This window comes from Meles meles, chromosome 6, assembly GCF_922984935.1.
Source record: "Meles meles chromosome 6, mMelMel3.1 paternal haplotype, whole genome shotgun sequence".
Classification (NCBI taxonomy): Eukaryota; Metazoa; Chordata; class Mammalia; order Carnivora; family Mustelidae; genus Meles; species Meles meles.
Window position 1 is genome coordinate 85039823 of NC_060071.1, and position 26580 is coordinate 85066402.

The 26580-nt window shown below is 40.2% G+C and overlaps 2 protein-coding genes across 4 annotated transcripts in view; one reads left to right on the top strand and one right to left on the bottom strand.

Annotated features, from left to right (window-relative positions):
• STRN3 (striatin 3) overlaps positions 1-4135 on the bottom strand; it is a 115957-nt gene extending 111822 nt beyond the window's left edge. For both annotated transcript variants that reach the window (XM_046008903.1, XM_046008902.1), the window contains exon 1: positions 3603-4135. In XM_046008903.1, coding sequence (XP_045864859.1) covers positions 3603-3884 — 282 coding nt within the window. In that variant the 5' untranslated portion in view covers positions 3885-4135. The remainder of the gene's footprint in view (positions 1-3602) is intronic.
• The window catches only part of AP4S1 (adaptor related protein complex 4 subunit sigma 1), a 54116-nt gene continuing 30862 nt past the window's right edge, over positions 3327-26580 (top strand). Inside the window, exon 1 of one of the 2 annotated variants that reach the window (XM_046008910.1) lies at positions 3327-3484. The gene's annotated coding sequence lies outside the window, so the exon portion shown is untranslated. The remainder of the gene's footprint in view (positions 3485-26580) is intronic. The other variant, XM_046008909.1, reaches the window with a different exon arrangement.

Below are 26580 nucleotides of genomic sequence, written 5' to 3' on the forward strand. Positions count from 1 at the left end.
GGGCTCTCTGCTCAGCAATGAGCCTGCTTCCCCCCTCTGTCTGCTTGCCTCTTTGCCTACTTGTCATCTCTGTGTCAAATAAATAAATAAAATCTTTTTAAAAATAAATAAAATAAAATCCTTTCCAGGGATACCCGGGTGGCTTAGTTGGTGGAGCATGGAACTCTTGATCTCAGGGTCATGAGTTCAAGCCCCAAGTTGGGTGTGAAGTCTATTTAAAAAAAAAAAAAAATTTAGGGGCGCCTGGGTGGCTCAGTGGGGTAAAGCCTCTGCCTTTGGCTCAGGTCATGACCCCAGGGTCCTGGGATCAAGCCCCACATCGGGCTCTCTGCTCAGCAGGAAACCTGCTTCCTCCTCTCTCTCTCTGCCTGCCTCTCTGCCTACTTGTGATCTCTGTCAAATGAATAAATAAAAATCTTAAAAAAAAAAAATGTTTAAACAAAATCCTTTCCAAAGCCAGGGAAAGTAGGATTCCATATTGAAATTTTACATCAAAATTGGGTATATCCTAACCTCTTCATATTCATTATTGAATAACTCTAATATTGAATATTTTTGAGTCACTGTTCATCTACACATCAACAGCGAGCCAAGGCTGTATACAATAATATTTAAGCTCTCTTGTTATCATTCTTAAAAATAAGTTTAAGTTTACAGTTAAAATCCACTGACACTAAACCCTAATCCATTTTTTATTTGACAAATATATTTTCCTTAAAATTTTATTGTTTTAAGTAATCTCTACACCCAATATGGGGCTGCAACTTACAAACTGGAGATCAAGAGCTGAAAGCTTTACCAACTGAGCCAGCCAGGCACCCTTTGACACACGATTTTTAAAGGTGCACCTTACAAGCAATCTTATTTAAGACTAAAAGTAACTAAAGCAAATTCAATATTCCAGAAAAAAACCTGAAACCCTATTAACTAAGTAACCCAATAAAACATTTTAGAGAAATATGTAGAAAGCATACAGAATCATGAACATTCCACTTCAAAAAATCAGCGTGAAATAATAAAAATCCCTCGCAAAAAGTAAGTCTAGAAACACTGTAGAGGTTGTTAAAAATAAGCAAACAAAAAAAGCTTAGAACAGCTTTATCAGAACTAATATGCCAACAGCAGATTAACTGGAAAGCAAACAAGAAAAGGAATCTTCCTTAAAAGATTTCACTGTTACTGGCAGAGAGGAGAACTAAAAGGGAAAGAAGGGGCTAAGGCAGTCATATAGACCTCATTAATGTCTTATAATTAATAGATTTTAATTTAGACAGAAGTAAGACATTTTCTCACTTAGTGAAGCTAACCTACAAAGTGTTAAAACCAAGCTTTCAGGTGCTTACAAGGCAAAATAAGCGTCTCATCTTCTACAGTAGGAAAAAAAAAAAAATCCAACCTTTCATACAACGGTGCAAAGGTCCTAGACACTATATCCAAAGACTGGTGAGGTATTATTTAGTGAGTCCAAGACGCAGTACATTTGTAAATGCAATTTTTTTTTTTTTAAAGATTTTACTTATTTATTTGACAGACAGAGATTACAAGTAGGCAGAGAGGCAGGCAGAGGGAGAGGAGGAAGCAGGCTCTCCACGGAGCAGAGAGCCCGACACGGGGCTCGATCCCAGGGCCCTGGGATCATGACCTGAGCTGAAGGCAGTGGCTCTAACCCACTGAGCCACCCAGGCGCCCCTGTAAATGCAATTTTTAAAAAATAACTGTCCTACTATCTTCATTCACACAGAATATTAAGTTTGCAACACGGTGTAATAAAAAGGGCTTATCAAGAGAACTCTATAAATCCCACATATTTTAAACCAGACTATGCACAAGTTAAAAGAAACAATAGAAAACTGGAATACAAGCTTTTTGAAAGTTATATTTTTTGAAGTTCAATAGTGAGGCATCTGTGTGGCTCAGGCAGTTGACTGACTGCCTTTGGCTCAGGTCATGATCCCAGAGTTCTGGGATCAAGTCCCACATGCGGCTCCTTGCTCAATGGGACGTCTGCTTCTTCCTCTCCCTCTGCCCTGCTCATGCTCTCTTTCTCTCTCACTCTCTCTCAAATTAAGTAAGTTGGGTTTGTTTGTTTGGGGGTTTTTTATTTTTAAGTTAAATAAATAAATAAATAAAAGTCCAATAGTATATCAAAGCACAATTCAAAAACATTGAATTGACTAACAGGTGTTAATTTATAATTAATTTTTTTAAAAGACTTGATAAAGTGTCAAGATATATAAACATCCTTACTTTTTTTAAACATCTAGCTTCCCCAACTTTATAGAATCAAATAAAAGTTTACTAATTCAAAATTAAACTAAAGTATATATATTTGTTTGAAGACACCCTTTCTAAATTAACTCAATCATCCTTCTTGCAACACTGTATTTTCCTAACTACTCACTGTAGGCATATATGACATAATATATCAGCGAACACTACTGCTTACATTCTAAATATATACCAGTCTGAAGAACAGGTGCAACACTACTTGATTGCATGCTCTTTTCTTCTAAGCCTAAATTTGCCCTGGAAAGGGTTTTAAAAATAAACACAAATACCCAAGAGTTGAACTATCCTCTTAAAAAGATGTAGCGATACTGAAATCCAAGACATAAGTTCTTCAACTACCAACACCTTCCAAAAGTTAGGTAAACAGCCTATCAAAGCTTCACCTTAAAAAGATCAAGTAAGGACCAATTATGAAGGGTTCTGAGCACATCTAACTTTGCTTCCCTTGCGTGAGTCAGTAACGTGAGACAAGTACGTTTTACTTCAAGCTAATATTGAATCTTTCCTCAGTCGTTTCATAAATACAGCACAGATACTCTGGTTTGGCTTTTTACAGATAAAGAAAGGGCTAGAGGCCCGGTGAAGAGTACTCTAAAAAGAAAATTTCAATTTAGAGAAGTACTCATGAGTCAGTCGCTTAGGGAGAACTAATTGAAAGAGAACCTAAGTGAGTAAGGCAGCATCCCAGGTAATAAGGTACTGAAAGTTGGCGGTAAGAAATGAAAACTTCTCAAGAGAGCAGCAAGACATTATGCTTGGTAGCAGCCCTGGAAAGAAGCGTGGCTGTCAAGGGGCAAGTGCATACCAACTCCGAGAGAGGGGGCCAAAAATGCCAAATCGGATGGGGGGGGGGAGGTGATGAAGGAGAAGATAATAAAATGCCCATCCCAGACCCTCTCTTCGGGCTCTCCATCGCAAAAGACACAATCAAAAGCAAGCTTAATGCCCAATAACCCCACGCTGGACTCTCCCACAGAGAAGAGTTTAGCCCCAAGCCCGGGAGGCCCGGCAGGCCGCCTCCAGAGGAGCCCCCGCAGACGCCATACTAAAAGTCAAAATGGCTGCCCCAAGGAAGCCCGCACCGCGCAGCTAGTAAGGGTTGGGGAACAAGCTTCTGCGGGAAAGGGGGAGGGGGGCTCTCGGAAGAGTCGTCGCCAGAACCGTAGGCAGGACTATCACCCCCCGAGCTACACAGGTAGGTTCCCCTCAACCCTCAAGGCCCGGGGCTCCAACAGAGGGGAGTCCCGGCCCCACCCCCCAAGCCGGGAACCCCGCCGCCGCAGCCGTCCCGCACACCGACCCCAGCGAGGTACCTGCAGTTCGGCCCGCTCCACCTCCCAGTGCGCCCGCTCCATCTCGAACCGAGCCCACTCGTGCTGGATGTAGTGCAGGATCCCCGGGATAGTGTACTGCTGCGGCCGGGACAGCTCCGGGCCTGCCGCGGAACCTGCACCCTCGGCGGCTGGAGGACCCCCACCGCCCGCCGCTCCATTTCCCCCTGGCGAAGGGCTCATGTTCCCCCCAGGTCCCTGCTGCTGCCTTGGAGGGGCTGCCATCCCCGGGCCTCCACCACCGCCTCCGGCGAGCTCGTCCATTGTGTGTGGGGCCCCGGCCGGGGCGCAGGGCGAAAAGCCGACGGCTGGGGGAAGGGCCGGGGCGGGTGGCCCCGCGCTGGCCGCGGGGCGGAGGCCGGCTGAGAAGGGGGCGAGGAGGGGGTCGTTGCTGTATGCTTGCCGTGGGTCAGAGCAGGGAGCTGCCGGCCGCCGCCATTACAGTCCCTCCTCCATCTGCCAGTCTCACTCACTCACTTTAGGGAAAGGGGGGGCCGTGGCGGGAGGGGGAAGAGGGGGCAGGGTTGGGAAGGGGATAGACGTAGGGCCGTCACTACCGCGCAGCATGCCGGGTAGAGAACGCCGCTGCCGCCGCGAGCCTAGCAGCCAAATAGAGTGCGGCCTCACCACACGCAGGCGCACTGAAGACCCAGTAAGGGCGCTTGAGGCGGGGTAGGAGCTCTGGCCCCGCCCCCAGGCCCTCCTTCGGACTTGCTCCGGGTGTCTCGCTGCGGTTACTGGACGGTGTTCCACCAAGACTCTTAACTTTGGGGAGCCAGTGGGGCTCGTGCTCCCAACAATCAGTTTCCCTTGCTCAGTTACCAACCTCCCGAACGTCGTTCCCCACCCAAGAGACTTCAGCAGCCTTAGAAAAGCCTTAGAAAAGCTGTTTTAACCTGACTGGGCGCTTCGGCCGGCCGCAGCCGGTCCCGGATTCCTGCCGTTTCTTTCGCATTCCTTGCGTGTTTCAGGATGTCCCAGAGGGTCGGGCCTCTTTCTCTCGTAGTCACTCACTCTTTCGCTGGTTTCTTAGCACCAGTCAGTTATTGAGGCTTGGGGGGAGGGGGGGCTCTCTTTTGTCAAATTGCCCAGATCCTTCCGGACGTTGGTGACTGATTCCCGGTCTCCGTTTCAAGCCCGAGCTTTGGTTCTATTCTGTGCTCCCGGTCGCCGGTCGCAACTTGTTCCACTTTGCCTACCCCCTTCCTTACTATTTTGGTGTGGGTTGGTTGGGGTGGGGGCAGGGGGCGAAGCAGGAGTGAATGTTTCCATTTTTTCCTTTGGGAGAAGGGAGGGTGAAAAACTTTAGATCTTGACGATAGTGTGAAGAGAGAAAAAGGTAACTTTGAAGGAGACTTGTTAGACTAACGTAACAATTAAGTGTTTCAGAATGAATGGGTTCACAAATAGGATTCATAGCAGAATCTTTAATGGAAACAAAGTAAAAGCGCCGTGAATACAACGTAAAATCCTAGATGAACAGCTGCAAAGATGTTTTCCTAGGTCACTAAATGATGTTTGAATGAATATAATATACACCGAAAAGTCACGCTTAATCTTTTAAGTACCGTAGTGTTTTTATGTGCTTAGGTTGCCAGAAAACATCCTTAATGAACTAGTATGTTTCTAAAGAAAGTTAATATAGCTAATAACTTGTTTGAAAAATAGGACAAAAATATTGAACAATATAATAAGAGGGAAAAGTTTCAATAATTACAGCTACCCAGGAAAATTGCGCATAAAATTGATTGCATTAATTTTTTTTCTTCTCTACTACCAGTATGTAATATACAAGACCACTCAAGGTATAATTTCAAAAAGATAAAAATAGTACATCTTATTTTATCATGTCTGCTTTACTATTTTTTTGTCTAATGGAGAGCAGATTGGACTTGTTACCCATGCTGCCATATTTTATTTGTAAATGAGGTCTTAGGTTACATATTATTAGGAACTGTTTCTCCATATTGTTAAGTACTATTTTTCTATTTTATAGTGACCAGATACACCCTGCTTATTTAGTCCTCTTCCTTTTTAAGGGGCCTTATATCACATAAAATGTTCTAAAATAATGTCTCCAAGAAACATGTTTGAGCAGGTGTAATTGATCTCTGTTATGCTGGCATCAAAAGAATAATATGTACTTATATTTCCCACTGGTACCTCAAGCTCAAGTAAAACTAGATTGATAATCCTTCCATTTTCCTCCCCACACACCTTCAAAAAAACAACTCTGTTTCTCTTCTATTACCTATCTTATTAGGTGGCACTACATTCAAACCTGAGGGCTGGCAGTCATTGTAGTACCTTCCTTTCACTCACCCCCACATCCAATCCCTTTCCCAGTACATATTTCATTTCTTTCCTTATCTGTATCATATCTATTCCGTTACCTTTCTTCTTGTGTTAGTTTAAGCCTTCCCACCTTACTTGTTCCCTTACCTCCCACTACCACTGATGCCTGAGTGATCTTCAAAAGACAGATCTGATTCTTTTGTTCCTTGCTTAAAATATTTTAGTGATGGGGTGCCTGGGTGGCCCAGTCAATTAAGCACTGGACTCTTGGTTTGGGTTTAGGTCATAATCTCAGGGTCATGAGATTGAGCCCATGTGGGGTTCAGGACTCTGCAGAGTCCCCTGGAGATTGTCTCTCCTCTGCCCCTCCCCCTGTGCATTCTCTCTCTCTCTCTCTCTCTCTCTCTCCCCCCAATAAATTAATCTTTAAAAAAGTATTTGGTGGTCGCTGGATTTAGAATAAAGCCCAAATTTTAGCATGGCATATAAAGATCCTTCTAGATCCTCCCTATTGCTTAGTCCACCATCATACCATCATGGCACTCCTCTCCAGGCAAGCTACACTGATTTTGGTTCCTCAAGAGCATAATGCTGTTTCATTTCATGAGAATTTAACATGCTGTATCCCATTGGCTTCCCTTCCCTTCTCCAGTCAAAACTTGGTTTGAGTGTTACTTCTACCAGAAGGCTTTCTAGATCCCTGAATTAGATGTAGTTTTAAAATATGAAGTGCTGGGGCACCTGGGTGGCTTGGTTGGATAAGCGACAGCCTTCAGCTCAGGTTATGATCCTGGAGTCTCAGGACTGAGTCCTGCATCTGGCTGTCCACTCAGCGGGGAGTCTGCTTCTCCCTCTGACTCCCCCTCCCCCATGCTAGTTCTCTCTCAAATAAATAAAATATGAAGTGCTCCCTGGGCGCCTGGGTGGCTCAGTCAGTTGAGCCTCTGCCTTCAGCTCGGGTCATGATCCCAGGGTCTTGGGATCAAGCCCCACATCAGTCTCCCTGCCCAGCAAGGAGCCCACTTTTCCCTTTCCCTCTGCCTGCCAGTCCCCACTGCTTGAGCTCTCTCTCTTTCAAATAAATAAAAATCTTTTTTAAAAAATTTGAAGTACTCTGAATTTGAAGAATTCCAGTTGAACATGTCTGCACTCACTTTCACCATGGTTTTATAAATGCCAGTAATTCAGTCCTTGGCCATGTTCTACCCAGATCACAGCCATGTTTCTGCAGCCTTGCAGCCTGTTAGAGGGGTAGGACCCGTGCCCCTCTTATTTGCTTAACCAACTGAGCCACCCAGGCGTCGCCCCTCTTATTTGCAACCATACCCCCCGGATCGGGGATAGGAGCAATCTCCCCAAAATGATGAATAACTGAAATTTAGACTAGACTAATAGGCATATTTTTCCTTCACTTCAACTCTTTTGTAGTATTAGTGTTTGCTACCATTGTATCAGCTATTTAAGGTTCAGTGGCCAAAAATGCTCTGAATTCTTTTTTTATTTTGTTTTTGTTTTTTACAGTTGACTTTACCCTGAGTATTAAAAGAGAAAGGTACCAAGATTTTCTCCAATGTGAGGAGAATGTTTTTTACATTATTGTCATTGTACATTGTGTCCATGACTCCTGAGGACACTCTGCAGTGAGCTCCTGGAATCTTGTCCTTCGTATGTAATGAGCTTACCCAGGTCATATCATCACCTACAACTCACCTAACTGGAACTCCCTCCTGGAACTGTGGCTGAGTCATTTCCTCTCTTCAGTTTCACCTTTGAAACTTCGTATTTGTTCTGTCTTTTCATCAGTCCTGCTTCTCGCTGCTCCTCTCCCATTGATTCTCTTAGTTTCAGTATACTGCTGATGATCAAGAGTACCTATTTGCACTAAATATGAATTTAGAATTTTAGGCGTTTTTTTCCCTTTCCTGTTAGCTTATCTTAGACACCTGTGTGCTTATTCTATCTGACCAAAAAGGGATTTGTCAAATTTGATATTAGTATATCAGTAGAAGTATGTTAAGGAATTCCAAGCTTTTAATTAAGTCAGGAGTTATTAACACTAAGATGTCTTCTTCCCAATTATTGCAATATCTGATGTACAAAGAGTTTTGACCCTGCTTTTGAGAACTGTATGGCTCCCTGTAATTACTCACCTGAACATCCAGTTTCACACCTTACTGGTTATAAACCTGACGTCCTTCTAACAAAGAGCTCAAACTGGTTCACAAACACTGTTCTAGTCATCTTTTTGCATCATGTGGAAAGGTTGCGACAGGTACTATTATCTACATGGGGAGATGAGGAAGCTGAGATTAGAGTTCTGGGTCACCTCCTCAGGCCCTTACTAGAATAGGAAGTGGGTCCTACTCATATCAGTGAGTATATATGTTTTTTTGGAAACAAAGTCTCCCTTCACTATTCTTCCTCCTACTGTCCTATCAGTTGCTTAATATCCCTGTCTCTGGTTCGCAAATCATTTGTACTTCCAAAATCATTTTTAGGTGTTTTGGGGTAATTTTGTCATTGGGGAAATTATGTAGTGTTTTACATTTATAAATATAGAGAACAAAGGAGGAAGATCTTTGAGAAGATCTGGCATGTGCTCACAAACCAAAGGAGCAAACTGTGTAATGTACATAGAACAGAAAATGAGGAGACAGCTTTGCCCTACACCGAGGTTTAACCTGCCAAATAAGATCAGATATCTATTTCTCATTACAGGAGTTGCCTGTGGCTAAGAAAATTATAGAAATACATGCAGGGCACTTGAACTATTCAAATAATATGTTGTATGGGAAAGAAAAGGAAAAGGACGTTCAATGGTTATAGAAAAATAGGTACCAAAACCTTTAAGAAACTCAGCATGCTATATAAAATTCTAGTCCCAAGTTCATTCCTGAATTGTCTTCTGGGTAATATGAGTCAGAAAGCAGTATGCTTTGATAATATTGTATAATAGCTAACTCACAAACAGGTCACAATTGGAGGAAAAAAAATTGCCTAGAGCAGAGTCCCTTCTGGACATTGGCTAAAAGTGAACAACCAGGTCCATAAACATGAGAACCAAATGACTGGAAAATGTGACTGAATGGGAAATTGCCAAAACTTTCCTAGGTAATAATTTACAATCTTGGAAATGTGGTTTGTCTCCTATTTGAGCAACAGTGGAGAATGTTCAAAAGAGTGATACCAGACACAGACACTTTGCCTTGGAAATCTATGCTAGAGAGTGTTCTCTTTGGAGAATGTTTTAAATTTGGCAAAAATTCCCAAAATCTTGTGGGCTTTTTTTTTTTATAACAACGTATTTTTAAGTGATGGTTTTGTCTTTGTATTAATAGACTAACCTAAAGAGTATGACAATTACTCCACAAAAAAAGGATTGAAGAATTTTTTAGAACGGTTTAAAATAAATCCTATTCTCCTTTGCTCCTTTTGTTTCATAAGTTTTAATATAGTAATTAGATATTCTAAATCATGCTGCGCCTAGACTTTTTCTATTTAGTTTTTTAATTTTGAAAAATTTCAATCACAGGGTTGCCTAGCTGGATCATTCGATGAACATGGGACTCTTGATCTCAGGGTTGTAAATTTGAGCCCTGTGTTGGGTGTGGAGATGACTTAAAAATAAAATCTAAAAAAAAAAAAAAAAAGAAAAATTTCAGTCATGCAAATATAGAAACAAAGTCTTATGAACTATACTTACAATGGTTATCAAAATGTTGCTGTTCTCTGTTCAACTCTTCCACCTTTTTGCTGAGGATTTTTTTTTACAATTACAAAATGTATTTAATAAAGAATTTAATATAAAAATGTTTGTAGCCCTGATAATTCATCTCATAGTAAAACTGGCTCATTGGAAAGGAGACATCTTAGAAGCAATTGATTCCTGTGCTGAACAAGTCTTAGCTTATACTTGTTCCAAGGCTTAAATATGATGATACTGTTTCCTTGTATTACCACTTTTTTGTATTGTTCTGTTCTGTTGCCCACTGACTGCCGTCTCAATGCATTCATTTATCACAAGTTTCATAAAGCTATCAAATCCCCCAATATTCCTTGGACATGGCTGCCACCACTTAATTTCAGTTACAACTTCTTGTCCCTAAATTTTCCAACTTGGCAGGGTGAGCTTTGCTCATGACATTACTTGACAAGCTCAAAGATGCCTTGAAACAGAATTCATGGTCTCCCCCATGCTCCTGTGGCAGCCCCAGTAATATTTTAATATTTTAAAATAAATCCCAGACATCATATTATTTCATTGGTATATATTTCTCTAAGTATCTTGAACAGATTAGGACATTTAAAAAAAAAAAAAAACATACCACAGGGGCACCTGGGTGGCTCAGTGGGTTAAAGCCTCTGCCTTTGGCTCAGGTCGTGATCTCAGGGTCCTGGGATCAAGCCCCGCATTGGGCTCTCTGCTCAGCAGAGAGTCTGCTTCCTCCTCTCTCTCTCTGCCTGCCTCTCTGCCTACTTGTGATCTCTGTCTGTCAAATAAATAAATAAAATCTTCTAAAAAAATATACCACAGTATCAGTGTCACACCTACAAAGTTAATGGTAATTTGTTAATATAGTCTAATCCTCAGCCCATATTCAATTTCCCCCTGTTGTCTCAAAAAAATTTTTTAAGGAGTTGGTGACTTCAAATCAGGATCCTAACAAAATTCATATATTTCATTTAGTTGCTATGTCTTTAGGTCTTTTTTAATTTTCCTTCCCGTCACCCCCACATTGTCATGCCATTTTACTGAAGAGACCAGGTTATTTATCCTATAGGATTTCCCACATTTGGCTGATTGCATTTTTATGGTATTAATTAGCATATTCCTTTCTCCTCCATATTTTCTATAAAATAGAAAGTCCTATATGGGACATTACTTTGCACTCATGGGCAAGAGAAACCCTACCAGGCATCCTCCCAGTTCTCCCTGTGGTTCTTAGACTCACTTGTGGAATTCCCATTTCAAGTGGTGAAGAGCATCCCCTTCCTTTGGATGATGACCTGGTGATTTCTGGATTCTTTGGCTGCTCTGACTCTTACAAGACCACATTTTCAAACCTCCACTTCAGCCAGCACAGCTGTGATCATTTTTTTTTTTTTTTAAGATTTTATATGAGAGAGCTTGAGCAGGGGTGGGGGCAGGGAGTAAGGGGAGTAGGTTGTTGGGCAGAAGGAGAGGAACAAGCAGACTCCCCACTAAGCACAGGCTCAACTGGGGGCTCCACTCTCGGCTCGACCCCCAGGCCCTGAGATCACGACCAGAACCACATTCAGACACTATTCAACTGAGTTACCCAGGCACACCTGTGGTCACCCCATTTTTGTTGTTAAGTGTAGTTTGACTCTACCCATTTTAGATTTCCAGGACCATTTTTCACCTGGTTTTTGGTAAAGATGTTGCCTACAGACTTGAATTTTTTTTTTTCCAACCTTGCATCTATCACCATTTTTTGTGAGTGGATCCTGGGAGCTCCCAAAACTACTCTGCTACTATCACCTTGCCTCTCTACACTCTTGGCATTTTAAAGTTTAAGTTGCTTGCTATTTAACCTAAAGTTACTTATTACAACCTGATATTGAAATAGCTTTATTTGGCCACTGAGTATTCGAGGCATTTTTGCTCTTCAAAGATTGTGAGATATAAATTAGTATAAATTTAAGTATGAATATTCCTTTGGGCAACGTTCGGGCCAGCTCTTGGCTGACGACTGTAATATCCTATTTACATTTTCAGCGGGAGCTGTAACATGTTGCTACACTTTACTGTGAAATTCAGAAAAGCAAAAGATGTTCCTGGGCAAAGGGCAGCCAAGCAGGCCACCTGAAAGGACCTGCCTTTACCCTGACATTTGATCTGAATGAGAATGATACTAAATTCAGATACGTGTTTGCAAACTTGCCTTGGACAGCATTTGCCGGGTATGCTTTATTTATTGGAAGTAGAAAGGGAGATTAGCTAACCTCACTAAGAGAGCAAATCAGGCGCAGGGATTTTGGAAGTACAGGTCCAGTTGTAAACGTTAAGCATGTTGTGGTAAATGTAGTAATATGAGTTTTACTGTCCTAAATTTTCGCATGATCTGATTGAGTCATTTCTGAGGCATTTTAGGCTCCGTGTTGAGCTCCACCAAAAAGTAAGTAATCTATTAGAATTGCACCTTTTGTGACATGCTCCAGGGTCTGTTTGAAACTGCCAGAATATGCATGTTAGCCAGTAAAAGCTTTTGTGCACAGGGTACAACTGGCCCAAGCTAGATTTACACTAGTGAATGAGTAGAATTGTGCATTGCTGGTCATATTATGGCCATCACTGCATTACTGGAGTCTTGAGGCAAACCTGGAAGGAAAGAGCCCTGGGTGAGAGCACAGACTCTGGAGTTAGGCCATCCAACATTGGGTCCTTTCTCCATTGTTTTAATGAGTGACCTTTGGCAAGTGACTAAGTATTCACACCTGTAAGTGAGGATAAAAACAGTCTCCAACTCATAGAGGTATTATGAGGATCAAATGAATGTAGGTAAAATGTACAGAACAGCCCCTGGCTGTCTAGTTAGTACTGTGTTAGTGCTTTCTAGTGTTACTGTCTCTCGTCATGAGCTGCTGTGTTGGGTCTCGTTCACACATCATAATCCAAAGAGCAAATACACGAGCACCATCAAACATTGGGAGTATTAATTACTCATTTGAATTAGCATTCGTGGTAGTCGTGTCACTAACAAAAAAGATAGATCTTGTTGGGTAAGTTAGCTGATCCCCAAATGGGAGTTTAATGCAGTAATTTTTGTGTTTCACTGCTTCTCCTTAGAAGGGTGATCTGCAAAAAGAATTTGTTATTGGAGCCATATTTTCCAAGTGATATCTTCAGACCCTGAAAATACTGATGTAGCTTTTGCTATGCTTGGTTTTAACTCAGGACATACTTTATTTAAGAAGCTCTTAAAATAAGAACTTTAATACATTGGTGTAGTTTCATAGTATGACTTTCTTGTATATTTTTTAGGGAAATATTAAGAGTAATTAATTTTCCTTAAGTAATGTGAGCATTAGAGTTAAAAACTTCACAATATTGAAACGAATTAGTTGCAGATAAATTATGGAATGATTATTTTATAGAAACACTTTTTTTTAAAGATTTTATTTATTTATTTGACAGACAGAGATCACAAGTAGGCAGAGAGGCAGGCAAAGAGAGAGGAAAGGAAGCAGGCTCCCCACTGAGCAGAGAGCCAGATGCAATTGGGGGCTTGATCCCAGGACCCTGAGATCACAACCTGAGCCAAAGGCAGAGGCCTTAACCCACTGAGCCACCATGGCGCCCCTATAGAAACGTTCTCAATAATTCCAGCATTGTATTTAAATTCAATTTATAGTCAACTTTTCAGAGATACATTTTTTGTAAAGTGAGATTCCTTTGCATCCCAGCAATGTTTTGTTTGCTTCTTCTTTGACACGAGAAGATAGGAGCCATCAACAAATCAAATTTTAATTCTAAATTGCTTTAGTTTGATTTGAATTTAAAACCTGTAACATTGCACTTAAAGGCCTGTCATTCAGATCCTAATACGATGCTATTAGATGACTGCTCTTCAGAAGGACAAACATAGAAGAAAAATCTGCCTTTGTATGGCTTCCACAGTTTTCATTGGAAATCAGATGCCCAGCAAAAATTAACAAGATCCATCTAACTTAATACAGAAGTTAAATTTATTAGAATCCAGAATATCTGGTTTGAAGTATTTCCAATTTGAGGGGGAAATTTGACAAGTTGCCCATTTTACAGGAATGGGGAGTAAAATATAGTACTCCTGTTTATCTTCTGGAATCCCTCCTTATTGTAATTCCTCCTTACATTGTAACATCAGAATAACAAGTTCTGGGAGCATCCCAGCCATGAGACTGCTAGATCTCTGCTTCCCATGCTCTCTCCTCTAAAACTAAGATATTAGATGTCTTTGATAGCCCAAAAATTCGATGAAGAGGGGCATCTGGGTGGCTCAGTGGCCTCTGCCTTCAGCTCAGGTCATGATCTCAGTGTCCTGGGATCAAGCCCTGAGTTGGGCTCTCTGCTCAGCGGGGAACCTGCTTCCCCCTCTCTTTCTGCCTGCCTCTCTGCCTACTTGTGATCTCTCTCTCTGTCAAATAAAATAAAATAAAATAAATCTTTAATAAATAAATAATTTTGGGGGCGCCTGGGTGGCTCAGTGGGTTAAAGCCTCTGCCTTCGGCTCAGGTCATGATCCCAGGGTCCTGGGATCGAGCCCCGCGTCGGGCTCTCTGCTCCGCGGGGAGCCTGCTTCCCCCTCTCTCTCTGCCTGCCTCTCTGTCTAGTTGTGATTTCTGTCTGTCAAATAAAAAAAAAAACAAAAAAAAATTTTTTTTAATAAATAAATAATTTTTAAAATAAAATTTTAAAAATTCAATGAAGATTTTTAGTCAGTAAGCACAAGTATTTGATTCGTGTGGCTAATTTTAACTGATCAATAAAGATTACCCATGCAGGGGTATTTCTTCACTATTTCTAACCCATGCCCATGTTTTGTCAAAGTAAAATATAATTCCCTATTTTAATGTTATTTCAAATTTCAAAATAAATTATCTTTGACATGAAACCCTATAGAAGAGGGTCGCCTGGGTGGCTTGGTTGTTAAGTGTCAGCCTTTGGCTCAAGTCATGATCTCAGGGTCCTGGGATCAAGCCCCACATCAGACTCTCTGTTCCGCTGGGAGTCTGCTGCTCTCTCTAACTCTCCCTCTCTGCTCTCTCTCTCTCAGTTTCTCTGCTCTCTCTCCCACTTTCTCTGCTCTCCCTCTCTCTCTCTCTCAAATAATTAAATAAAATCTTTAAAAAAAACAACAACAACCTAATAGAAGAAAGGTAATTTTAGAAGAAAATCTTTGTTTTGATTTCAAAAGATATGTATTGTTATCTCCGTTGGTGGTAATGGGAAGGTTGAGTCCCATTGTTTGCCCCAAAGCAGCTTTTCTATCCTAAGAGTGGAGGGTAAGATATCAACAACAAAAGGGTGACTGGGTGGCTCAGTTGGTTGAGCTACTGCAGCTCAGGTCATGATCCTGGAGTCCTGGGATCGAGTCCCACATCAGGCTCCCTGCTCAGTGGAGAATCTGCTTCTGCCTCTGACCCTCCCCACTCTCAAACTCACTCTCTCTCTCTCTCTCAAACAAATAAATAAAATCTTAAAAAAAAAAAAAAAGTCAACAACAGCAACAGCAGCTACAACAAGAAGCTCGTGTGATCTCCAGCCATTAACAATTTGTATCTTTAAAAAGTACACAGCCTCGCCACCACCTGATCTGATAGTCATTACCTCTCTGGCAGAGATGACTGATGGAGCATCTATTCTCAATCCCTCCATCACCCACTACACACACACACACACACACACCACTAATGAATAAAAATAAAACAAGTATTTTCAGACAATGTAATGCTCTATTTATAGTATATAAATTCCTCATCCTCAGTTTTTGAAATATGGCTTTTCTCCCTCTGCCTGAATCATGTTGCTGTAAAGACCTTAAAAATTCTTCAGTTCATCCCCTGATTTAGGATAGAAGTCTGATATCTGAACATCTCCAAAAGTTCAATATCTACCCTTTCCAGTAAAACTTCCAGCTTGTCTCTGATATATTTATATATGTTTTGAAGTTATAAATAACCACACTTAATTTGAACTTACATTGTAACTTGGATGAGAATTTGATGAGATATATTTTTTAAATTTTTGTAACTGAAGTATAGTTGACCTACAATGTTACATTAATGTTAAACTTACAACATAGTGATTCTACAATTCTGTGTACATTACTGAGTGCGCACCATGATAAGTATAGTTGATAAGACTTCCCTTTTTTTTTTTTTTCCAAGATTTTATTTATTTAGGGACGCCTGGGAGGCTCAGTGGGTTAAAGCCTCTGCCTTTGGCTCAGGTCATGATCCTAGGGTCCTGGGATCCAGCCCCGTCGGGCTCTCTGCTCAGCAGGGAGTCTCCTTCCTCCTCTCTCTCTGTCTGCTTCTCTGCCTACTTGTGATCTCTGTCTGTCAAATAAATAAATAAATAAATCTTTAAGAAAAAAAAAAAGATTTTATTTATTTATTTGACAGACACACAATGAGAGAGGGAACACAAGCAGGAGGAAGAAGCAGGCTTCCTGCCCCGCAGGGAGCCCGATGAGGGGCTGGATCCCAGGATCCCAGGATCATGACCTGAGCTGAAGGCAGCTACCTAACAACTGAGCCACCTAGGTGCCCGATAAGACCTTTTGGCCAATTTACCAAAATGTCTTTAAGTCAAGATGTTAGAGTCCTGTGAAGCTTTAGAAATCTTTCAGATATATTCTTAGAAAAATGACAGGCCAGAGTATTAAGGTTTATTCTTAAAGTACTTTTCTACAGAAATGGGAGCTTCAGGATTTCAATAGATCCTGAATTTGATTGAAATTTAGCATTTTATTATTTTTTAAAAGCCTTTATTTTGAAGTAATCTCTACACCCAACGTGGGGCTCAGACTTATAACGCTAAAATCAAGAGTTGCGTTCTTGAGCCAGCCAGGTACCCCAAAATTTCGTATTTTAAATGGTTTTAATATTTTATTTATTTACTTATAAAGGGTGGAGGGGCAGAGGAAGAAAATCTTAAGCTTTATCTCACAACCCTGAGATCATGGCCTGAGCTGAAATCAAGAGTCCAGCGCTTAACTTACTGAGCCACCCAAGTGCCCCTTAACTATTTTAAAACCAAGTTTTAAAAGTAGCATACATGTAAATGTGTTAATTGCCAAATAAATCAAATGCAGTTGAAATATTTCTTGAGTGACCCAGGGATTTAACAGAAGTTAAAAGCCTCAGGTAAAGCTACTGAAAATGTATTCTGAATCATAAAGAAGAGATTTAGAGAGAGATGGGAGGGGGGGGAATGGATGGAAAGAAAGGCAGGGTGGTAAAAGGTTTCCTGAAGTCACATTTCATTGGTCTTAGAGTTGCAGTAGCAGGGCTCCTGGATGGCTCAGGCATTAGGCATCTGCCTTCAGCTCAGGTCGTGATATCAAGCCCCGCATCTGGCTCCCTGCTCAGAGGGAAGCCTGCTTCTCCCTCTCCCACTCCCCTTGCTTGTGTTCCCTCTCTCGCTGTGTCTCTCTGTCAAATTAATAAATAAAATCTTAAAAAAAAAAAGAACTACAGTAGCAAGAATCTGTTGGAAAGAATATCTCATCTATACTGAAGAGGAGGATGAGGAAGGAAAAGGAGAGCTCTGTTGAGTGTTGTATATTTCCTTTATCTCATTTGGTCCTCACATAAGTCTGTGAGGCAGCTGTCATTCTCAGTTAACAGATGAGAAAACTGAACCATAGAAGAATTCCAGTAAATCTGAAGCAAAGAAAAAAAACTATTTTCATGTATAAATAAACAGTATATATTACAAACTCTGAGGGAGATGCTCCAAAATAGATGAAAGTCTGCTACTGACCAGTATTTCCTCTCATTTTAATGATGGAAAGATTCAGAAACAGCTAGATAATTGAGAGGCCTATGCAATGAATCGATGTGATGTGGCAAGTAGATCTAGTAGTTGCTATTTCCATGCTTCTGGTATTTAGTCCATACTGATTAGATGCTGCCAACCCATCCACTTTGAAAAACAGTACATGTTTTAAAGAAGTATGGCATTTAGAAATGTCACAATAAATAGAACAATAGTTTCATTATTCAGATTAACATTTATTTTCCAGTTGGGTAATTTCTTAAAACTACATAATGCAGCTCAGCCTTCCTAAACAAACTTTTTGTGTGTGACACAAAAAATAACACATTTCTTCAAACTTAGGAAATAAGGCAAAGTAAAGATAGGGAATAAAAATTGGCCCTAATCCTACCATCCAGATTTAAGCAAAATGCATTTCGGTCTCATTACTTCCTTCTCTGCTCATTATTTCATAGTATTTCTGAGCTTTATGTAACATACATGCACAATGATTTTTAATAAATTTACCAAGTTGCGCAAATATTATCATGCAAATAAATCCAGTGTTAGAAGATTCTTATTATAAGGGAGATGGGTGATGGGCATCTTGGAGGGCACTTGTGATGGACGCTGGGTGTTGTATGTAAATGATGAATCACTAAGTTCTACTCCTGAGCCCAATACTATTTTATATGTTAACTAACTTGAATTTAAATAAATACATTTTTTTTAAAGAAGATTTTTTTTTTAAAGATTTATTTATTTGAGAGAGCACACGTGTAAGTAGGGGGAGATGCAGAGAGAGACTCTTAGAGACTCCCCACTGATCAGGAAGCCCGATGCAGGGCTCAATCTCACAATCCTGAGATCAACACCTGAGCTGAAACCAAGAGTTGGAGACTGACTATGCAGGCTCCACCAAAAAGAAGATTTTCATCATCCCTAAAACAAGTCCCATCCCCATTTTCCCCTAAACCTCTCCTGGCCCTAATTACATTATACTTGGCCCACTAATATACTTTCTATCTAAATAAATTTGTCTTTTCTGGACGTTTCAGAGTAATGGAATCATACAATAGGTAGTGTTTTGCATCGGGCTTCTTTCATTTAATGTTTTCAAGTTTCACCCATTTCATAGCATGTAGGAAATGCTCCCTTTCACTGCTAGGTAGTTTTCGTTATGTGTAGATCCAGCACATTCTGTTGATCCACTCATCAGCTGGCGGACATTTGGGTTGTTTCCACTTTTTGGCTATTATGAATAATGTTCTATGAACATTCATGTACAAGTCTTTGTGGACGTGGTTTCCTTTCTCTTGGGCTTATACTTAAAAGTAGAACAGCTGGATAATATAGTAAATTTGTGTAAATTTTTAGAAAACTGCCAAATTGTTTTCCAGAGTGGTGGAACATTTATTTTCCCAACAACACTGCATGGGAGTTCCAGTGTCTCCACATCCCAGCTGGCACTTGTTATTTTCTCTCTTTAAAAAAAAAAAAAAAAAAAAAAAACAAAACTATTTATTTATTTATTTTAAAGAAAGAGAGAGCATGAGGAGGAGGGGAGAAGGAGAGAGAGAGAGAGAGAGAGAGGGAGAACCCCAAACAGACCCCACACCCAGCACAGAGTCTCATGCCAGGCTCAATCCCACAACCCTGAGATCATGACCTGAGCCAAAACCAAGAGTCTGACACTTAACCGACTGAGCCACCCAGGTTCCCCAATTTTCTCCTTTTTTGATTATAGCTACTCAAGTGGGTGTGGAGTGGTATCTTGTGGTTTTAATTTGAACTTTACTAAGGATTAATGATGTTGAACATTTCTTCATGTGCTTATTAGGAATTTGTATATTCTCCTTTCACATGTACTTTGAAATCCATTATCCATTTTTTAAATTGTATTGCTTTTCTTCCTATGAAGGAGTCTCTCATATTCTAGATACAAATCCTTTATCAGATACATGATTTGCAAAGAATTTCTCCTGGTCTGTGACTTTACATTTTCTTACGGAAATGTCTTAGCATGTTTCTTAATGTCTTTTGAAATACAAATTTTCTAGTCTCATAAAATCCAGTTTATCAGTTTTTTTCTGTTGTAGAGTGTGCTTTTGGTTTATTTGTTTGTTTGTTTTTAAATATTTTTATTTATTTTTTTTTTGAGAGTGAGAGAGAGAGGACAAGCGCAAGAGAGGCAAAGGGTGAAGAAAGCTCCCTGCTAGGCAGGGAATCCCAATGCAGGGCATCATCCCAGAATGCTGGGATCATAATCTGAGCTGAACACAGATGCTTAACCAACTGAGCCAACTAGGCACCCCTGTGTTTTTGGTCTTAAATCTGTTTCTTCTAAAAGTTTTATAGTCTTGGGGCACCTGACTGGTTCAGTTGGTAGAGCATGTGACTCTTGATCTCAGGGTCATTGAGTTCAAGCTCCACTTAGGTGTGGATTCTACTTAAAATAAATTTTTTTAAATAAAATTAAAAGTTTTACAGTTTTACCTCTTATATTTAGGTCTGTGATCTAATTTGAGTTAATTTTGGTATATGGTATAACATGCATTGTAATTTATTGAGGTTAAATGAAATATTCTAGTCAGCCACTATAAATTCTTTTTTTTTTTTTTTAAAGATTTTATTTATTTATTTGACAGACAGAGATCACAAGTAGGCAGAGAGGCAGACAGAGAGAGGAGGAAGCAGGCTCCCTGCTGAGCAGAGAACCAGATATGGGGCTCGATCCCAGCACCCTGGGATCATGACCTGAGCTGAAGGCAGAGGCTTTAACCCACTGAGCCACCCAGGTGCCCCAGCCACTATAAATTCTTGACAAAAGAATGGCTCTGTGCTTCCTGGAAATAACATTGTATTCTAATATATGTACAACTTTGAGAGAGACCTGCTGAGGCCATGAGGGATGGGGCTGCCACCAAACCAGCCAGGTCACGTGAACAAACCTGAGGGTCTGTGGAGTGACATGTCAGGACAGCTTGCCCTCTCACCCAGCATTTTATGGATTAAGATCCATGTCCAAATGAAAGAAATTACCCATAATAGTTGTGGTTCTGTTTACTCTGTTGCCATACTGTCATATACCTGGTAAGCACCCAGCTCATGTTATTTGGTCTGATTTGATATTGAGAAAGGTGAACTTCATGACATTGTAGGTATGTAATTTAAGGAGTCTTTTAATACTCTGCCACGCCATGTATGGTTCCTGCTCCAGACCTACGGAATTAGATTCTATATTTTCCTAAGTTCCCCAAGTGATTTATATGCTCATTAAGTTTGATAAGCACTGGTCTAGAGCAGAGCAAGCTACAGCCTGCAGACTAATCCAGTTTATGATGGCTTTCATAAATAAAGTTTTCTTGGAACACAACTACACCAATTTCTTTACATATTATTTATATTGTATGGGCTGCATTCATTCTGCAGGGGCAGAGTGACTGGTTGAGAAAGAGACCATATGGCCCTCAGAGCCTAAAATATACCTGGCTTTTATAGAAAAAGCTTTTCTAAACCCTGAATGAGGGAAAAAGAGGGAAAATTCCCAAATGGTGATGTGTGGTGGAAGGATTACTGGGAACTACTAGAGGTTATCCAGGTCAGAACAGAGACTGACCAAAGGGCATAGGAAGCCATTTATAGAACGTATACATTGATACACACACACACCCCTCATCTCTTAAAATTAATATGCTTCTTAGCTAAACAAAAATAAGAAAGCCTAAAGTGTAATTGTTGAGAATATTAATACAAATGAACCTCATACCTAACATCTACAATACACTGATAAGAACTTAGATATCTAAGCAATATAACCAAATATAACTAATATAACCAATATGACATAGGCTTAGACACTCAGACACACCAACAAACAAACCCCCTTCACTTTAATACAAATACAACTCTCTCCTTTTATATTTTAAAGTTGGTTTTTTTTTTTTTAATCTAAGTAATTTCTACACCCAGTGTGGGGCTTGAACTCATGACTCACATTCTTTTCCAACTGAGCCAGCCAGGCACCCCTCTCTCCTTTTATTTATTTATTTTTTTAAAGATTTTATTTATTTATTTGACAGACAGAGATCACAAGTAGGCAGAGAGGCAGGCAGAGAGAGAGGAGGAAGCAGGCTCCCTACCGAGCAGAGAGCCCGGCGTGGGGCCCAATCCCAGGACCCTGGGATCATGACCTAAGCTGAAGGCAGAGACTTTAACCCACTGAGCCACCCAGGCGCCCCCCCTCTCTCCTTTTTTAAAACTAAACTTTTACCTGGAATAATTTTAGATTTATAAAAGAATTGCAAAGATCGTATAGAGAATTTCTGAATATCTTCACCCATATCCCCTAATGTTGTCATTTCATATTACCATGTTAACGTTTATCAGATCTAAAAAACCAACATGGGTAGTATTATTATTAACTAAACTCAGACTATTCTCATGTTTCACACACACACACACACACACACACACACACAATTTAAGATTTTGTTTATTTATTTGAGAAAGAGAGTGAGAGCAAGAGAAAAAGAGTGCACACACAGAAGGAGAGAGAGAAGCAGGCTCCCCACTGAGCAGAAAGCCCAGTGGAGGCTCCATCACGGGACCCTGGGATTGTGATTTGAGCCAAAACAGATGCTTAACGGACTGAACACTGAACCACCCACATGCCCCTCATCAAAAACTTTTTTAAGTTTATTTATTTTTAAGTAATCTCTACACCCAAAGTGGAACTCAAACTCACAACCCCAAGATCAAGAGTCACATTCTCCTCTGACTGAGCCAGCCAGGCACCCCTCGCCAATTTTTTATTAATGTCCTTTCTCTGTTCAGGATCCCCTCCAGGATACCACATTGCATTAGTCACCATTATCTCCTTAATCTCCTCTGATCTCTTACAGTTTCTCACACTTCTCTTGTTTTTCATGATCTTTTTTGTTTGTTTGTTTGTTTGGGTTTTTTTTTGTTTGTTTTTCATGATCTTGACAGTTTTGGGAAATACAGGTGGGATATTTTTTTAGAATGTCCTTTCATTTGTTTTTTGTTTGTTTGTTTTCTACTGCATTTTCACATGATTAGAATGGGGCTGTGGGTTTGGGGAAGAATACCACAGAGATGAAGTACTTTTCTCCTCACATCATTTCAGGGGACATGACATGACTGATGATGCTAGCATTCGTCAGTTGGGCAAGGAGGTGTGTGCCAGGTTTCTCTGCTGTGAGGATACCATTTTCTATTTCCACATGCTGTCCCTTGGAAGTGAGTCACTAAGTCCCGCTTACCCTCCAGTGAATGGGTGGGAGAATTTAAGCTCCACCTCCTGGAGGAGAGCCTCTCAACAGATAGGGAGGTATCTCCTATGGAAAGCCTTTCGCTTTTATGAAAGACCTACTTAGTACCCGTTTTCGTTGACTGGAAGAAATTCAAAAAGGATTTTCACTTTTAGAAGAAAAGCCGGAAAGCGAAAATAGCGTTGAGCATTTGTTTTGCAGTGAGCAGTCACGGAGGCAGTTTGCACCCGGACAGCCAGAGATCCTGCCAAGCTCCTTCCCCGGGAACTACACTCAGCATGACAGCATCGAGCTGACAGAGCTTGGAGCTGTGTCCCTGAGCATCTGTGCTTTCTCTCCATTTGTTTTGTACATCCCTTAGCAAGATGGGTCCTAAGGCATCAGAAAAGCGTAAGAGAGGTTATTTTTTGTATCTGGGAATGCTCAAAAATTTTCCCGTATAAATTAATAGTAATTGCTTCTTTGCTTTACTGCCATTTTTAGCTTGGTAAAGGTTTCCCAGGAGCAGTCTACTTTCAGAGAGCAGGGGGAATCCTATATATGGGATTCTTCTGTCCTATTTATTGATTCAATCATGTATTTATATCAGTATGTACTAATGTATACTTATTGTGTACTCTGGGTAATAATCTGATACTATGTTATTTGTTGTCCAGATTGTTTCAGTTTTGGCCACTGGGAGCTCTTCCCAGATTGTCTGGTCTGTCTGTCTGTTTTTTTTTTTTTTTTAAAACAGGCTTTATTGAGATATAATTCACCTACCATATAATTCACCCATTTAAATTATACAATTCAGTGGCTTTTATATACGCACATTTGTTCAACTATCATCACAATTCTATTCCTCTTAGACTTCCTATGCCAAACCCCCATCCCCTGGCAAGCCTTAATCTATTTACTTTCCCTATAAATTTCCCCATTCCAGACATTTCTTATAAATGGAATCATACAATATATTGTCCTTGTGACTGGCTTCTTTCAGTTAGCATGATGTTTTCAATGATCATCTTTCTAATCTCGTTTTGTTTGTTTTATGTCTTGTTTTTGTATGGTTTCTGTCTAATCTCTATAATCTTTGTTCAGATCTTGCTTCTACATAATTGTAATCCATGTGGTATAGAATTTGGTATTCTGATTTTGTGACTTTATTATATCTACATTTTCCCCATTTTTCTGCATATTTTTCTTTTTTAAAAAAATTATTTGAATTCAATTAACATATAATGTATTATTGGTTTCAGAGGTAGAGGTCAGTGATTCATCAGTCTTACATAACACCCAATGCTCATTACATCACTTGGCCTCCCTAATGTCCATCACCCAGTTACCTCATCCCCCACCCCTCCCCCCTCCAGCAACCCTCAGTTCGTTTCCTATGCTTAAGAGTCTCATGGTCCCTTGCATGGTTATTTTAATGGTTAGAAAATATCAAGTTGGTGTTCATTTAACACTTGGTTCTCAGTTTATAATATCAGCTTGTTTCATTTTTCACTATTATAAATTTTTTCATGCCTGTGGATTTAAACTTATACCTTAGGATAGATTACCAAATCCGAAATGCTTGACGGTAGAATCATTTTCATGATTTTTTTTTTGGTTAAATTCTATCAAGTTACACTGTAAAAAAATTTGTAACAATTTAAGGGACTACTCGCAATGTATACATATACACCTATCTGTTTCCTTATAATCTTACCAGCATTCCTTTCTAGTTTAATATACAATAAGAAAGGAAATGAAAGAAGTCAGTGTGTTAAATGTTTTACGAGAGTTACATCATTTACCTCATTTGATCTTCCACTACCACTCTGTAAAGTAATTGCTACTCCCAGTTAACCAGCAAAGACTGAGTGCCAGAGACTTCCCCGGTTACAGCCAGAGGGCAAATACCAAAGGTCAAGTCCTGGAAGATTGCAGAAATCCAAGCCATCTCATTAAGAACTAAGGCCAGAGAAAGAATGGAAGCCAAGGCCCTGGATCAAGGGGGCAAAGACCAGGAAAGCCTGGACTAGACTGAGTCAACAGGAAGTGCTCCTGATGAGTTCCAAGACGTCTCTCTTCAGTGCCCTTTTATAGGCTCCTGCCAGGGCTTTGTGAGCGTACCTGGTTCATTCAAAGGTTCCAGAAGAGAATAACCGCCAGGCTAGTCACTTGGCATTTTAGAGTTCGATCACATTTAGGTTTAAGAAATAAAGTTACTACACATGCATGCATATTTATATGTAAATTTATAGAAAGTCTAGTGGAATATGCACCAAACTTAAAAACATTGGTTTATATCTTTCAGGAGACTGACAGGTTTGGGGGCAGGAGTTGGGGTACCAGAGTACTTTATGTGTCTGCTTTGTTTGAATACTGATGTGATTTTCTTTTTAAGGGGAAGTTATTACTTTTAAAAAGTCTTCATTATTTCATTCGTTCAACAAACATTTATTGGATAATCTCTTACACTAGGCACTGTGCAAAGATCTGAAATAAGATATGAACCCTACCCACAAGTTCATGTTCTAATATAGTGTTTTTCAAACATTGGGCCACAGTTCTTTAGTGGATCCTGAAATTTAAAATCTGTGGATCATATTATATTATAACCCTAAGTATAAAATAAAATATCTGTGAGTCCCTACTGATATAAATAAGTGATTGAGTAAATAAATAATAGGGTACAGTAGACAGATCTCCTGTGCAGTAGAATTCCAAACAATTTACATAGGTAGTTTTTCTTCAAGGAGATGGAACATAACTTCCCAACCCTTAAATGTGGGCTACATATAATGACTTCCCTCCAAAGAGTATGGTGTGGAAAGGATAACTTTATATTACAGAAACCCAACAAAACTGTCTCAGCCAGATACCAAGATCAGGTTCAACAGTGATACATCATGTTGATAGTATGTGTATTTTGTGTGTTGGGGCTCTGTCTGTTAAGCATCTGCTTTTGGCTCAGGTCATGATCCCAGGGTCCTGGGATCAAGCCCTGCATTGGGCTCCCCATTCTGCAGGAAGCCTGCTTCTCCCTCTCCTACTCCCCCTGCTTGTGTTCCCTCTTTCACTCTCTCTCTCTCTCTCTCTCTCTCGTGTGTCAAATAAATAAACAAAATCTTTAAAAAATAAATAATACATTTATCTATGTAACCCAAACACCTCACACCTACATTTTTTATAAAATGTCCCAAAAATCACTAGAGTACAATACACACAGAATGGATAGGTATTATTTGGTGAACATCATATATAACCGAATCAGATATGTATGTACGTGTATGCTGGGTCACAATAAAAGTGTCACCAAAAAAAGTAAAAATCACTGGTTTTGTAGGGGAGCTTAGTATGTAATCAAATTCAGCCACCTGAAGTTGATGCTTAGTAAGGTTAAATGAACCTCTAATGACACTAATACACTGAGCAAGGCAAAGAGGCACTGTGACAGATTAAAGACGGCATCAGATTATGAGTCAGGGGACCAGAATTCAAGACTTCACTCTACATCTCAGATTATCCATTTTCCCATCTGCAAAATGAAGGGAGTGCACATCATGGCTGACAGATATAAGATGCATATGTTGCCACACCCTGCTTCCTAACCTGCAGCTGACATACTCATCATTCATGGCATCCTTTTGAACCTAAACAGTTGCAGAATCCTTCCAAACAAGTGCTCAAAGCAGCAAATACAGTTAGTCACAGTTGGCACCCAAGTTACAATTTATTTGTCATCTCTGGATGACAGTCTCAGAATACACCATCAGAAATATGAAAACTGTACCCAATTCAGCATGCATTTCAATTGTTCCAGTCTCTCTTTTCTCTAGGCATTCAGTTTGTGTCATAAAGGGTCTTGGGATATTGATCTGCTCATATTCTACTATGACTATATCATCTTGGC